Source organism: Cetorhinus maximus, chromosome 20 (genome assembly GCF_964194155.1).
Source record: "Cetorhinus maximus chromosome 20, sCetMax3.hap1.1, whole genome shotgun sequence".
NCBI lineage: Eukaryota > Metazoa > Chordata > Chondrichthyes > Lamniformes > Cetorhinidae > Cetorhinus > Cetorhinus maximus.
In genome coordinates, this window is record NC_135898.1 from 63,215,124 (window position 1) to 63,230,670 (window position 15,547).

At 40.5% G+C, this 15,547-nt stretch overlaps 1 protein-coding gene across 1 annotated transcript in view; it reads right to left on the reverse strand.

Annotated features, from left to right (window-relative positions):
- The window catches only part of fam53b (family with sequence similarity 53 member B), a 124,632-nt gene that overhangs the window by 65,964 nt on the left and 43,121 nt on the right, over nucleotides 1–15,547 (reverse strand). The window contains exon 4 of the mRNA XM_078564850.1: nucleotides 3,590–4,377. Within this exon, the coding sequence (XP_078420976.1) occupies nucleotides 3,590–4,377 (788 nt within the window). The remainder of the gene's footprint in view (nucleotides 1–3,589; nucleotides 4,378–15,547) is intronic.

Genomic DNA, 15,547 nt, shown 5'->3' on the forward strand with positions numbered 1-15,547 from the left:
ATTGGAGAATGTCACTTCCAAACTTAATATTGAATTCAATTTTAATATGATCACTATTTCCCAGCGGACCTTCTACAGTGTAATTACCAATTAACCTTGACTCATTGCATAATTCTAGATCTAAAATAATTTTATCCGTAGTTGGTTCCACAATGTATTGTTCCATGAAACTGTCATGAAAAAATTCTACAAACACATCTTCAAGACCAGCTTTTCCAATTTGATTGGTCCAGTCCATATGAAGAATAAAGTTCCCTACAATTATTACATTGCCCTTATTACAAGCTCCAATAATTTCTTGTTTAATGCTCTGTTCAATAGTATAGCTACTGTTAAGGAGCCTATAAACGGCTCCCACGAGTGTTTTCTGACCATTGCTATTCCTAGTCTTCACCCATACTATTCTACTTCCTGATTTTCTGAACTAAAATCCTCTCTCATTACTATCCTCCTGTTATACTTCGCTGTCAGGGCTCCATTCTGTGTCTCTTTTTGAAATGTTGTGCACCTTGGAATATTTTATTATTCTTTCACGGATCTGGGCGTTATTGGCTAGGCCAGCATCTATTACCCATTCCTAATTGCTCTCGAGAAGGTGGTGGTGAGCTGCCTTCTTGAACCGCTGCAGTCCCTGTGGTGTAGGAACACCCACAGTGCTGTTAGGGAGAGAGGTCCAGGATTTTGACCCAGCGGCAGTGAAGGAATGGCGATATATTTCCAAGTCAGGATGGCGTGTGACTTGGAGGGGAACTTGCAGGTGGTGATGATCCCATGTATCTGCTGCCCTTGTCCTTCTAGGTGGTAGAGGTCATGGGTTTGGAAGGAGCCTTTGAGTTGTTGCAGTGCATCTTGCAGATGGTACACACTGCTGCCACTGTGTGTCAGTGGTGGAGGGAGTGAATGTTTAAGGCTGTGAATGAGGTGCAAATCAAATGGGCTGCTTTGTCCTGGCAGTGTCAAGCTTCTTGAGTGTTGTGGGAGCTGCACTCATCCAAGCAAGTGGAGAGTATTCCATCACACTCCTGACTTGTGCCTTGTAGATGGTGGACACTCTTTGGAGAGTCAGGAGGTGAATTACTCACTGTAGAATTCTCAGCCTCCAACCAGCTCTTGAAGCCACAGTCTTTATGTGGTTGGTCCAGATCAGTTTCTGGTCAATGGTAACCCCCAGGATGTTGACAGTGGAGGATTCAGTAATGGTAATGCCGTTGAATGTCAAGGGGAGATGATTAGATTCTCTCTTGTTGGAGATGGTCATTGCCTGGCACTTGTGTGGCACAAATGTCAATTGCCACTTATCAGTCCAAGCCTGAAGGTTGTCCAGGTTTTGCAGCATTTGGACATGGACTGCTTCAGTATCTGAGGAGTTGCGAATGGTGCTGAACATTGTGCAATCATCAGCGAACATCCCCACTTCTGACATTGGTGATGAAGGGAAGATCACTGATGAAAAAGCTGAAGATGGTTGGGCCTAGGACACTACCTTGAGGAACTGGAATATTTATTTCCCAACCTTAGTCACCTTGAAATCCTGTCCCCGTAATGGTGGTTAGACATAAACAATTTATCTCTATTTATGCTACTAGTTCAGCTTTCTTATTGTGAATGCTTTGCACATTTAGATAAAGAGCCTTCAATTTTATTTTCTTACTACTATTCTTTGCATGAACCTTATTTGCTACTGCACTTTAACTGTTAACTCTCTGTCACTCCTGTCCTGCTACCTTGTCTTTACCCACATTGCTAGTGTTCTATTATCTTTGCTTTCTCTTTGGATTCCTAAATCTCCATCCACCTGAACCCTTCCCCCACTGTTAGTTGAAAGTTCTATCCACGTCAGTCCAAGGAAAAAATGCAAATGGAAAAAGCAACTGGAAACATGAGGAATCCCTTCTACTAATCACTTTGCACAACCTCCAGTTCATGAGCACATTTCTTTAGTGACATTTCAATTGAATATATTTTTAAAAGTCAGTCTTATTTTTTAGATGAAAATGGTTTTGCGAAGCACCACTTATTGTATCTGGGATCAGTTATAGACTTCCTGGGTCATTGATGAATTGATCATTGGCTCAACCCCTCCATGTCCTGCTTAATCATTACCAGAGCAAAACATGCCTTGGAGATCTCTGACTTTGTGATTTGGTGCTAGATTTTTGATGGTCTCAGACTCAGAAACTCAAGCCAATCCAGGGGCAATCCACACAGCTTAACTTCACTGCAGTCACAAAGCTGCATCAAATGAAATAATTCTGACTGCACACAAGGCAGTGAACATAATTTAAGATGCACAAGAAGTGGGTCAGTGTTTGAGGTAAAAATATGTTTTATGCTGACGACATTAGACAGCTCCTTTGCAGCATGGAAACTCAGCTCAAAAATGAAGAAAGGGAAATGTTGCAGCTTATTTTACATGTTTAGAAAAGTCTTCTTTCAGATCTATTCTTGTCCTACATAAGTAACCAAACAAAAATATTGATCCCCATATGTTCTCTCTTTAAACAACTTTTTACTTTTCTATTGAAGTGGTGTACAAAACTGAATAATACTCTCTTGGAAAATCAATGTCATCTTGCAAAAATGTCAAATGATCTCACACTACAACGTATCTGTTTTACATACTGTAAAACTTGACACAAGTCACAGTCAATGGCCTGGGAAGCATGATCAGAACCGAACCAATGGGACTTGATGCTGACTTTGAAGAAAGCTGCCCACAAAGGCCGAGCAATATCTGAGGTATGGATTTTCCCTTTCTGATATCAGTTTGGTTCCATGTCAAAGGGAGCACCAAGCATCCAGCAAAAGTAGTGATCTTATCAAACAAAATTAGCAGCCAATCACGTTGAAGCATTCTCACAGACAGCAAAGCAGGAAACAAAAATCACTTGAGTCCTTCATATTTAATTTAAATTTTACAGATTGCAAAATAAATGATTGGGACATGCAGGAAGTTGTGATGTCAATAAAGTTTATTTAAAAATTCTGAAATTGTGTGGATTTTGTTTGTAATCATAATGGAGAAATTTATCATTCCACAAATAAAAATTAGTCACTCAGGGCCAGCAAGGTTGCTTCACAGTAATTATGAGCTCAGTACACCATTAAACCCAGTTACAGCTCATTCAACAAGATGTAAATATTTAAAGGGTTTTCACAGTAAGAATAATAGCATAAAGTGGAGGTTCTTGTCAACTCAGTGATTTCTAATTGATTGCAGTCTGGGGGTTGGTGGGTGGGTGTGGGGGGGCGGCGGGTGCCGTCAGCAGTGCACCTGCTGGAGAAGCATAGAATCATTGACAGTAACCTCTGGATTTCCATGTTTAACTGCACATGTGCAGGCACCAGAAGTTGCTGTCAGTTTCAGAAGATTAATGATAGTGAATGTCGACAGTTTTGCCATCAATACTACAACATAATACACACCAATGTGTTTATATCCTCGTGTGCATATGGGGTAGTAGAATATACATCAATGTGATTTATAATCCATTATTACTCCAGTTATTTTTCTGTGTTTTTAAAGGGAAAGGGAGTTGAAAATGAAAGTTAGCCTGAGCCTAGAGTCTGCCACAGTGACACCTCATACCTGAGTCATCTTGGCAAGGTCAAGCGATGGCCTTTGATCTTCTTCTGGTCTGCGACGTTTCATCCCAACTTTTTGATCATTGTGGACACACGGCTGTGATCTGCATCGGAGTAGCCGACTGGTCTGCTGCACAGGTTCTGGGGCTGCAGCAGACATACCCATTGTGGACGGCGTGCTGAGCTCCAGCACAGATATCTGCTCGTGAGATACAGAAAGAGGTCGCAGGAGATCGACCCCGGACGCAACTCCTGAATTGGAATCAGGACGCAGGTCATCTTTAAACCTTCCAAAAGTGGGTGAGGTCCAAAAGCCCTGCCTCTGTGGGCACACAGACCTGTTATTGGTAGCCAAGGGTTCATACGAGAAAGAAAAGACATTGGATCTTGAAGGCAGACTAAAACTTGAGCTCCTCTGCATTGTAGATACCCCATTTGAACAATGTTGCACACTGCTCCCACTGTGGCAACGTCTTTTATCCACTGGAGTCCACACCTTTGACCCACTAGGTTTCCATGGTGACCGACAGCTTGATAGTTCATCTGAAAATGACAGCGACCTACACTGCCGTTTGCTGGGAGGTGCTGATGGATGGCCGTTTCGATCACTGAGGCTGAGGTCTTTGATTAAACTGGTTACAGCAGATGCTGGGTTTGAATCACTTGGCCAAGCTGTATTCTCTTGACACTCCTCTGAACTGGCCAAACAAGTCCAAGGTGAGTCCAGACTATTGGTGGTTTGCTCAAGGTCAATTTGACACTTCCTGCTGATGTCTCTCCACCGATCCCCCTCTTTTTATTTCAAATAAAACAAAACAAAAAGGGTTTTATTAGTCCGAACCCTGATGCCATAGCATGGATTAGTTCTTAAGGAAACATTTTAAAAACAAATGATATATCTTAATTTAAATCTGTCTTTTAAGGATAAATATTTACTTCAATCCTTCAAGGAGGTGTTTTTTAAAGTTAAATAGGAAACTAGAAACAGGAGACGACCATTTAGCTCGAGTTTGTTCCAGCGAGATCATGGCCGATCTGCAACCTAGCTCCATATCTTTGCTTCATATGCCATAACACCTGGGCTTAACAAAAATCTTATCAACTTCAGTTTTAAATGTAATAATTGATGTAGCACTAAAAGTGATTTCTGAAAGAGAATTCCAAACTTCCACCATCCTTTCCATGTAGGAGCGTTTCTTAATTTCACTCCTGGAAGGGCTGTTTTGAAGTTGACTACACCAGCAAATCTTAGGGCTGGATATTCGTCCCTGTGTCCTGATCTCAATGCCAGGATGAATTCTGGATCTGGACCCAGTGAGATGTGGCTGCGGGACCCTGGAAGTGATTTTCAAGGAGATAGCCAATTAGGTGGCTGCCTCCTGGAGACTCATCCAATTGGCAGCTGGGCTCCCAAGCCTGGAGGACCTATAGCAGGCTCTCCAACAATGCAAGATCAGCAGCCCCATCATAAGAGATGGAAGCTGCCGACGTATGTAGGAGAAAGAGATGGTGCCTTGTGGTGGAGGTGCCCTCTAAAGACCTTTTGGTAAACTTATAAATAAAAGAGACCACAGCTGCGAGGCCATCATTGTGGTGGGGGGTGGGGGGGAAGGGGGGAGATGGGGGTCAGCCAAGGGACATCCAGTAGCCACAACTGTAGCCCTATGGCTATAGCAGATACAGAATGGAGCACTGGCTGCCCAGACTGTCACTATCCCATGCCCGTGTTTCAGCTTCAGCAGGGGGCTCTCATCCTGACTGGAAAACTCCAGATGGCATTGGCAGGGTAGCCTTAATAGATCCGTTAGGGGCCTAATAGACATCTCCCCCCACCCTCAATCCAGCCTTTTCCAAAATGGCCTGGAGGTGAGAACATGCCGAAAAACTGGCATGCCAGCTGGTGATGGGAAAATGGGAAATTGCCGACCCATCCACCTCTGGTCCCACCTCTACCCCGAATGAAAATTCAGGCCTTAGACTCCACAACCAGCTGAAATTGTTTCTCTCTGTTTACCTTATCTGTTCACCTTAATATCTTGAAAAATCCCACCATATCACCCCTCAACCTTCTAAATTTAAAGGACATAACTCTAGTTAGCATAATATTTCCTTGTAATTTAGCCCTTGGAGTCCAAGTATCATTCTAGTAAACCTATTCTCCCGACAAGGCCAATTTATTCTTCTAAGATATGGTGCCCAGAACTGCTCAAAGTACTCCAGGTGTGGTCCAGCCAGAGCTTGTAAAGCTGAAACACAACTTCTACTCCCTTGTATTTTAATTCTAGATATAAAGGCCAGCATTCCACTAGCCTTTCTGATTATTTGTTCATAGCATTTTAATGACCTATGTAGCTGGACTCCCAAGTCTCTTTGGACCACCATTTCGGAAGTATCCTGTTCTATCCTTTATAGGTCCAAAGCAGATGACCTAACATTTGTCTACATTGAAATCCATTTGTCTCAGTTTTGCCCATTCACTTAATCTATCAGTATGTCTTCGTAATGTTAGAATTTTACACTGCTTACAATGCCACCTACTTGTATCATCGACAATTTGGATTTGTGAATTTCTATCCCATCATCTAAGTTGTTAAAAAATCTGGTACCCATCTGAGGCTCCTAAAAGGTTTACTCGTCACATGCTGCCAAATAGAGCATCTGTCCATTATCCCTACTATGTCTCCTTTTGCTCAGCCAATTTCCTAACAAGGTCAATAATTTGCTTCCAATTCCATGAGCTTTAACTTAAGTTGACAGCTTCTTATGAGGGACTTTATCAAATGCCTTCTGAAAGTCCATATGAAAAACATTCATAGGTATTCCCCTGACCACTGCTTTAGTGGCCAGTTTGAAAAATATCAGATTCATCACGCATGACCTACTCTTTACAAATTCATTTGGATGATTAAATATTAGACTAGTACTCTCCACACAGTCCTCCTTCAAATCATGGGTCGAATATGGGACATCCACAATCAAGGGCAACATGTGATTAATAAGAGCAGTTGTGTTGAGGAAATACTACCCCGACCTTTTCCAAGTCACTTCATCAAAAAGTAAATAACCTCTGCCTAGTCACATTGAAACCAGGTACCAGGATTATTCCTTGGCTGAAAATAATTGCTAAATATTTAATCTTCCTACCCTGGTAACAGAATCTCAGTGTTAGCAGTTCCCCTACCAATAACACTGTGTCAACAAGCATATTGTTCCTACAAGTGGGAGGTTATGTCAACGATTTGGGACAGCATGTCTTCAGAGATTTCTTTACTTAAAGTGAGTACATTCTACAGACATGCTGCACAATCTAACTGTGATAAAAAGATATCTATATACTTACCAGCATTTCTCAGTAACCTCTTATTGCTCCGTTTTAATTTTTTAAGCTGCTGTTAAACAGATTCTGGGACCAGATATTTTGTGCTACACTTCTCCTGTTATGATATCATGATCTTCTGCCATGAAAGTGCTGGATTTTTCCATTCACAATGCTACAATTCTAGCCAGTAGTTTTAAAGCATCAGGGGAATAAGAAGCAACTGAGAGATGCTGATTAGTGTACACATATCTCTTTTTATTACATTTAGGATTATGGGTTAGTTCAGTAAAATGTAACTCTTCTTTTGGCAATCTGAATTTACCACAAACTTAAACAGCTCTGCCCTGCCAAAATGGTTGCTTACCAACGTTTATGACAAGTGATTCTGTGAGGTAAAACATTCCATAACAAACCCTGCAAATTTCTACACACAGTTTATGTTAAATTTTACTGTTTGATTCTCGCGATGATATTTTAAAAGTCTTGAAGTGTTCTGAACAACACTCAGTTTGGATTTGTGATAAGATTCACTTCGAACAGGCTTCAACCTGTACTATGGATTTGAGCATATAATTTAAACCAACACATCAGTGAAGTACTGCAGGAGCCCTGCATTGTCTTTCAGAGGAAACATTAAACCCATGCCTCAATTAGGGAAGTTTGGGCTTGTCAGCTTTAAAAGGACGTATTTATGAGGTGATCTTAGAGATATACAAGAGATAATAAATAGTATAGAAAAAGTGCAGAACTTTATTTATTGTATCATAAATCATTCATGATATTATGTCAAAGAGTTTCTCTTACAGAGAACCAGCATGGGCTCAACGGACTGAATGACCTCCTTCTGTGCTGTAGTCATTCTATGATTCTATCCACGCAGAAATCTGTCAATTACAGCTTCCAATCAAATTTTTAATTATTCTAGGGTTTGAATGTGGGAACAACAACTTGCATTTATATTGTCATGAGTTCAAACTAAAAAGAAGGTAAAGTTAGGGCTGATATGAGGGGGTTGCTCTTCCGCATTAGCTCTTTTTTAAGCCAAACCATCCAGCGACAATGGAGTTGGTTCGATCTGACACCCAATTTACACAGTGCCCAATTTTATGCTCCATTGATATGGAGCAGAGGTGTAAATTGGGTGTCCAAACTGAACCCAACATATTCTTGCCAGACAGCGATGCTAAAATCTAGGCTACAGAGCAATCAATATATGAAATGAGTTCCCTGATAAAATACTAGAGATGAAAACCCAGAATCAAGGATGTTTGCTACGATTGACAGATTTCAAAATCTTTTTGGATGGATGAACTAAGATGGGCTGAATGGTCTTCCTTATATATGATTATCTTACAATTGTGTTTTCAACTCTTGTGATCTCGTTACCATGGTAATGTAGGCCAGCACTGTAAACAACACTACTATAAGCCTGTGCTTCTCATTCATTTGAATAGGAATTAAATTGTTTAAACAGTATGATGAATGATTGATATATGACAATAATTATAGCCTTCAGCGGTTGTGAAGTTCATCATAAGTTATTCTAAAGGCAAGTTATCAGTTCACAATATACATTGATTTACTATTTTAAGACTATAGGTTTATGGGTTTAAAACATTAGGACTAATGAATGTTTAATTTAAATATAAACTGTTATGCAGATCCAAAGGGCTTTTATCATGCCCTTTATCTGCCCTCTATCAGGTATTAATTCAAAAATCTTCCAAACAGTGATTAAATATTCAACTCAAAGCTCTCTCACAACCTCTACTATAATTCAATTTAGGAGTCAAGCATGGAGCAATTGTGAATTTTCAGCATATCTACATAATTCAAATCAGTAAATGGCTCTGAAACAGATTGATTCTAAAATTGATCGCAACATATAATAAAAAGGAATCAAGCGGTGCAATTTGACATTAAGTCAAGAAGGAAGGAAACAAGGATACTGCAAAACAATATTATTCAGCATTCGTCATTTGATCCAGAACAGAATTAAAAGGGTGATTAATGTGTCAGCACAGTACACTGTGCATTCATGCCACAACATGCCCAAGCTTGTAACTCCATCATCACATGGGAAACTGACAGTTCTGGATAAGACACAGGAGATGGTACTAAGTAAAGGCCAAGAGAAATTCTTCTGAGAAAATTCAGTCCCCAAACCACCCTGGGCTACTCCTGTAGGCTGGCTGCAGATTGATTGGAAGGGACCTGGGAAGAGATGATTTACATGCCAATTAAGCCAGGGAATAATTCATGAGAAGTTGCTGAAGTGACAAGGAAAAACATGAATCATGCACAGGGGCAGAAATGAGAAGACAATCCTGCCCCCTCCACATACAACACAGTTTGAAAGGAAAAGTTGAAGAAACCATTCAGAAAGGAGGGTGAAGTCCACATTCCCACAAGGAATCCCTGAAATAATAGGGATCGATTTATTATTTTTTTTTTAAAAAAGATTAAAGTATAAACTTTAAACACATAATATGCTCATTTCGCTGGTGTACCTGTTTTTTTTTCTGCTACTTTAAGATTTTGGTTTTAATAAGCAAGAGGCAGGGTACTGAATTTTAATCCATTTTAGTGGATTAATGTGGAGATTCACCCATGTTGCCTGACAGTGTCACGCAACTGCTTCGCAATACATAATTGAAAGAAAGGTTTTGTGCTGTTTCCATTGTTTTCTTCAATTCAGAAATTTATTAAAACAGCATGATCAGTACAGGAACGCCAGAATTATTAAAAGAACACATTTTTTAAAAAGTCACAAACAGCATAGGGCACTGACTAGATTTTCATTTTCTTGTTTAAAAAAATAATTTCCTGGCTATACATCTCATATATTGCATTCCTCCTGGAAGGATTTTGTTTGATTAAAATGGTCACAGTAGGTGCACCATATGCAGTGTGATAACTAATTGCAGTACATCGTGCTACAAACCAAATGTCTCCACACCTGCATTAGTGACACAAAAGGAATATAGTCCAAAACATGCATTGCTGTAAAGTAATTTGCAATATGAATGTGGAGCAAATAGGTTTTTGCCAGCATAGGAATAAATTAAACTTTAACTCAGTTTCTTTATCTTCCCTCACAATAAGCTTTCCTTCCCATCTGAGGTATCGTCTTTGGCTGGTCTTAAGCAAATTATTTATGTCTGGAGTCCATTTGAACATTGAACACAATCAAAATCGAGCACAATCCTCAGTTCATAGACATACGCACACTTTTAGCAGAGGGCAGTGAACAGCAAGTGAGGACAGAAAGCCCAGCTTTTTTTCTTCCACCGAGCACAGCCCTGATCTGAAGACAATTGTCAGGCTCCTATCACTACTCTGGTGATATCAGCCAACTTAACACAGACTGGGAAACCAAATCTTTCCTCTGTGGCTTAGCTATTTACTGGCTCAACGTGCAGAGCTATGGGGGAGTGAAGTGCCAGGTTCTTAAGAGTCAAAATCTATTTAACTCTTTTGTCACAGCTATAGTTGGATAAATTCTATTCTTGGAATTGTTGCAGTATACATTTTCGTAAATGTTATTAGGTTTCACCGACAATTGTGAACAATGAATCTTAGTCCTTCACTACCTTGGCCAGGATTCTCCGTTCGCCGGGCGGGTGCGGCCAGCGGTCCCGGAAACGGCCGGGAAAAAGTCCGCCGCCCACAATCGGGCCAGACCACGATTTCATGCTGGCTGGCTACTTAATGGCCAGCCAGTGTGAAAGGCGCATTTAGAACCTCAGCGCTGCTGAGGGGGCAAGAGGAGTACGAGTGCTAAAGTCTGCGCATGCACGGGGAGATCGCGCATTGAAAGCTCCCTGAAGGCACAGAGCTGCCTCAGGGAGCTGAAGAATTTTACAATGAAAAATAAAGATTTTAAAAATAAGGGAAACGTGTCCCCACCTGACTCAGTCACATGAACAGGGACATATTAAAAAATGTTTTAAAAATTTTATTTTATTTTTTTAAAATTACTGTTGAAAAGCTCATTCTGCTCATGGATGAAGTTTTCTAAAAAATCCAAAGGCCGCTTGGTTGAAAAATGCTGCTTAATCAATTGATTAATGGGCTTAACAGCCCTCTTAATTGTCAGCGGGCGCACTGCCAACTCTCTCCCCCGCCAACCGAAATACCACACGAGTGCGTGATGACATCAGGACGCTCGCCCGACGTCATCATGCACTATTTTATGCCCGATCGGGTCAGGGTGTGCGCCCGCCCATCAAATGTAAAACCCTGCCCCTAGATACTGATATTACAACTGCAGCACATGGGAACATGGACCTGCTGCAAAGGAGTTCAAAGTATGAGAAACTGTCAGAAATTCAATATATTTATTTTACCCAAATTGCTGGCAAATAGATGGACATGAACATTTAGTAAAAATCTTGAATGATTGCTTAAAGTTACAATCTGCTCCTGCGGGACTAATGAGTGGTGAAGGCAGCGAAAGGTTGATGAGCATAGTCATATACTGCAGAGGTCATAGAGAAAGCAGGCTAAAAAGTAACACTGCCGACATTAACAAATGAATGTGTTCCTTTAACCACGGTGTTAAACATTTATCCATTAATATCAGCTGTAGCAATTGTAGGCTTCAGTCTTTGGCATCTTATTCAGAGGAAACTGGAGTCAAAGCAAGAAAGAAGCTGACTAATTTGATTGTGTTAACCGGGAAAGAGGCAAAGAATACTCCAGATTAAATCCACCATTTTTTGGGTTTTGAAAATTCAAATGGGACGATGTGTCTTTAACTTCTTTTACGTGTCCCTTAAATGGTGGAGAAATTTCAAGTAAGTTTGAAAAGGCCGGAAAACAAGGTCAGCAGCTTGACTATTCTGACCTCTGACTGGTTGAACTGAAGTGCTTTTTCAGCAGCTTCCTTTTGGGGACTGACTCCTGATTCAATGAGTAAGAAACTGTTCATTTTTAAAACTGCATATGTAGGCAGTACATTGCCATTTCCAGTGCTTTAAAAGAAAACCCAAGACACTTTTTCTGATATATAACCAAGAACCACATCCCAAGGCAAGTCTCATAGGAAACGTCTTGTTTTCAGTTGAGACTCAAGCAGGAAGCTTTTGGGCATCTACTGGTCACAGAGACACCAATTACATTAGTTGGGAAATATAATTTCATCACTTTTTTTTTAAAGTCCTCAGCTAGGGCTATTGACCATGTCACATTACAGTGTCCACGCACATGCCCAACCTCTCCTCAACTTGAGGAGGCAGCAATGAAAGCACCACTGGAAACCAGAAAAATTTATACTAATAAATCCTGACCCCAGAAAATTGGCCTGGCTTAGTTGAGGATGCAGCCATGAGGTAGGCAGACGGCACATGCCAAAGTTGCACCAGTGTAGAATCCAAGAGGAAATTCTGCCCCTGGCATTTTTTGCCATTGCCAGCACCATCTTCATTTCTTCCTCATTAGTGAAACCATTCAGTAATATAAACAGGAAGAAGCTACAAATTCTCACTGCAACTTTCTAGTTCTGCTCTGCAGAATAAAACATGCTACAGATGGGCGAGTGGATGAACACACTGCATGTTTGGGTACTCAGCCATGCAGTACAGGAAGCTCCATTGCTGTTCTTTGTTGGGTGAGCTGATTTCAGCCGTGGCTGTGAAAATGGTGCTATAATTAGGGTCAGTGACCCCAGGATGGTGGTGGTGGGGGTTGGGAGTGGAGATCCTGGACAGTGAGCTTATGTAAATTAGACAAGTGCACCACTGGGTTCAGCTGGAGGAGCTTCTGCTATCAAATAGGCCACTGACATGTGCACTAAGTCCAGATATGAATCAACCACTTCAGGAGTGTTATTGGTGGGTGGGGAGGGGGGAGTCTTTGAAACTCTACTGTAGCCCACGGAAGGGAAAGTGCCTTCAGAAGAAAAAAAAGAATGGAGACAAGCGCTGACCAAGAATCTACCAGAAATCAGGATTCAGATGTGAGAAAAAAGAATATTCCAGGATGATATTTCACAGGCAGGACAGAAAGGGCACAAGCAAAACTCCACAGTCAGAGACTTTCAGCAAGATATAGAGGCCTGTTACAGAAGAATGAGAAAAATACATTTGTAAAAACCCTAGGTGGGAAAAGTAATGGGGCAAATCATAAAAGTATATTGGATGCTCGAAGACAGCAAACAGGTTGAAACATTCCAGGAATGGGTTACAAAATGGGTTACAAAAGAGCAGAAGCAAAGCGAAAGATTCTGAAGGAACTATAATATTTCTCATTGCTGCTCTGGGGGTCAGAGGCAATTCTCCAAAATGCAGTTCAAGTTTCCCTTGTTCACTCTGCAATTCAAGAACTGGGAGAACAGTTTCAGAGTTGCTGCTGAATTTGGAGAGAAAACAATGACAAAAAGGAATGAAGTACAAACAAAGACTGAAAATTAAAAATAACGGACCACTCTTTCATTTCATGTTCTGTGAAATGTCTTCATTGTTACTTGATAGAAAATAATCGGCTAGTTTGTAGAACTGACAAACTGTATAGCAGTGAAAGATTTGTTGGCTTTGTGCAGCACAGGATGTGAGAGCTACACTGTTTGCTTTCCTTTGAGTTTTTGCATCATAAATGTTGTTTTGCTTAGAATCAAAAATATTCTGTGCTATTTAGAAAATCAGTGGTTAGATGTGAAATGCTCCAGCTGCAAACCAAAAATCTTCATACTGAAGAACTTAGGAATTGCGATTCCTTCTGATGATAATTTTACCCTCGGATTTCTCAACAAAATTAGCAGAAGTAGGCTTGCCTCTCCAGACAATGGGGTAAACTAATGGAAAGGGGAATAGGAGAACAGACAGTGGGAAAGCTAAAATTGAAAATGGTCAAAAATCATATTTCATAAGTTTTAAAGAGAGAAAAGCCTAAGACATCCTCTTTAAATTTTACTCCAACCCATGGTGTGAAAAAATTGCATAACTTCAGGAAAAAATTTGAAAGTATCCATAATAATGTAATCAAATATTGTATTATTGTATATTACAAAATGTCCATCCTATGTAAGCATTTTGAAGCATTTTAAGTTTTCATATTGACCAGCCAGGTATCTTGCAGTTAGAGAAACACATTACCAAGTATAAGGGTCTCCAAGCAAAGTACTCAGAAATCCACAAAGGTGGAGCTTCTGTTTGCCCAGTATAGAGGGTTCATTCAAATTGAAAGAATCTAGCTTCATGGCAGCCATAGCTGTTAAATATGTGCAGAGTGACTTACTTGCAGCTTACCAGCATTGAGCATTGACAAACTTACTGTTGATTATCCTGTTAGGATTGCCCCATTATTGGCACCTGGGCTCAGGTGGGATGAATTCCAATGACAGGTCTACCCCCTTTATGTTGGCTTGTCAGTTAGCAAATTGTGCACTGTAATACTCCAAGTATCAAAGTTGACTTCCATTAGCAGGCATGTCATCATGCAAAGCCCACTTTCCTCTGACTGAAAGTCATTGGTTAGTCAGTAAATAACTGATAATATATCCTTGACAGGATAGATGCTGAGAGGCTATTTCCCCAGCTGGAGAATAGAGAACTAGGGGTAATAGTCTCAATACAAGGAGTCAGCTATTTGGAACTAAGGTGAGGAGAAATTTCTTCACTCAAAGGGTCTTGAATCTTTGGAATTGTCTGCCTCAGGGGACAGTGGATGCTCATTCAATGAGAGTATTCAAGATCTTTGGGCACTAAGGGAATAGGGTGGGAAAGTGGAGTTGATGTAAAAGTTCAGCCACAATGTTATTAAATGGCAGAACAGGTTGGAGGGGACAATTGACCTACTCTTGCTCCTATTTCTTGCATTCTTATGTCCTTAAAACTTCAATACACTCTGGAGGAATAGAAAATGCAAGGAGCTTCTTCAAAGTGGTATGATGTCCAACACATCTCACCTTAAATATGTGCAAGTGCATTGCTACATTCCTCAAAATCAATGTGACTACAAACACTAGGCACTGAGTGGTGAATAGCACAGTTTGAGTAGCAGCTGCTCGTCTTTCTACAACCCAGTACAGTTAAGATGATGTTTTCTGTTCCCTCCTTTCTGACAGCCAGCACAGGTAAAATCCACTGAAAGGATCTTTGTCCCTCAAGATCCTATGTCAGAGTCAAATTAAATTCCTTCTTCCTCCATTTTAAAAAAATGTTGAATCATCTACTGGAGCTCCTAGGCTTAATCAATATTTGTTATTTGGTTATTCCTTTGCTTTTCCAACTTTTACCTTTGTTGCCACAGGAATCATAGCCATGGGCAGGCTCTCTGACTCACCAATTCCACATCAAGTTCATGCCCTGTTTATGTCACATAAGGTAAAACCATTCCATCTTCTCCGCCCTTATTTAAATAAAAATAAATAGAAAAGGCTGGGATTCCAGAAGACATTGCCACAAAGGACCTAACAGAAACATGGGAGAGCCCATGCTATATCATTGCGACAGTACAATGACATCTGCTGTATGGAAGCACACAGCCCATCTTAAAAGTTGAACATTACCAGGATGGTCTGTGTATATGCAGTGGCTGGCTACAGCCCCAAATGTTGGATAAAATGCAGCCTGGCAGAATCCTTAAAAGGAAGTTTTAATTTTCATGGAAAGGAATTTATTTTAAAAATCAAGGTTATACCGT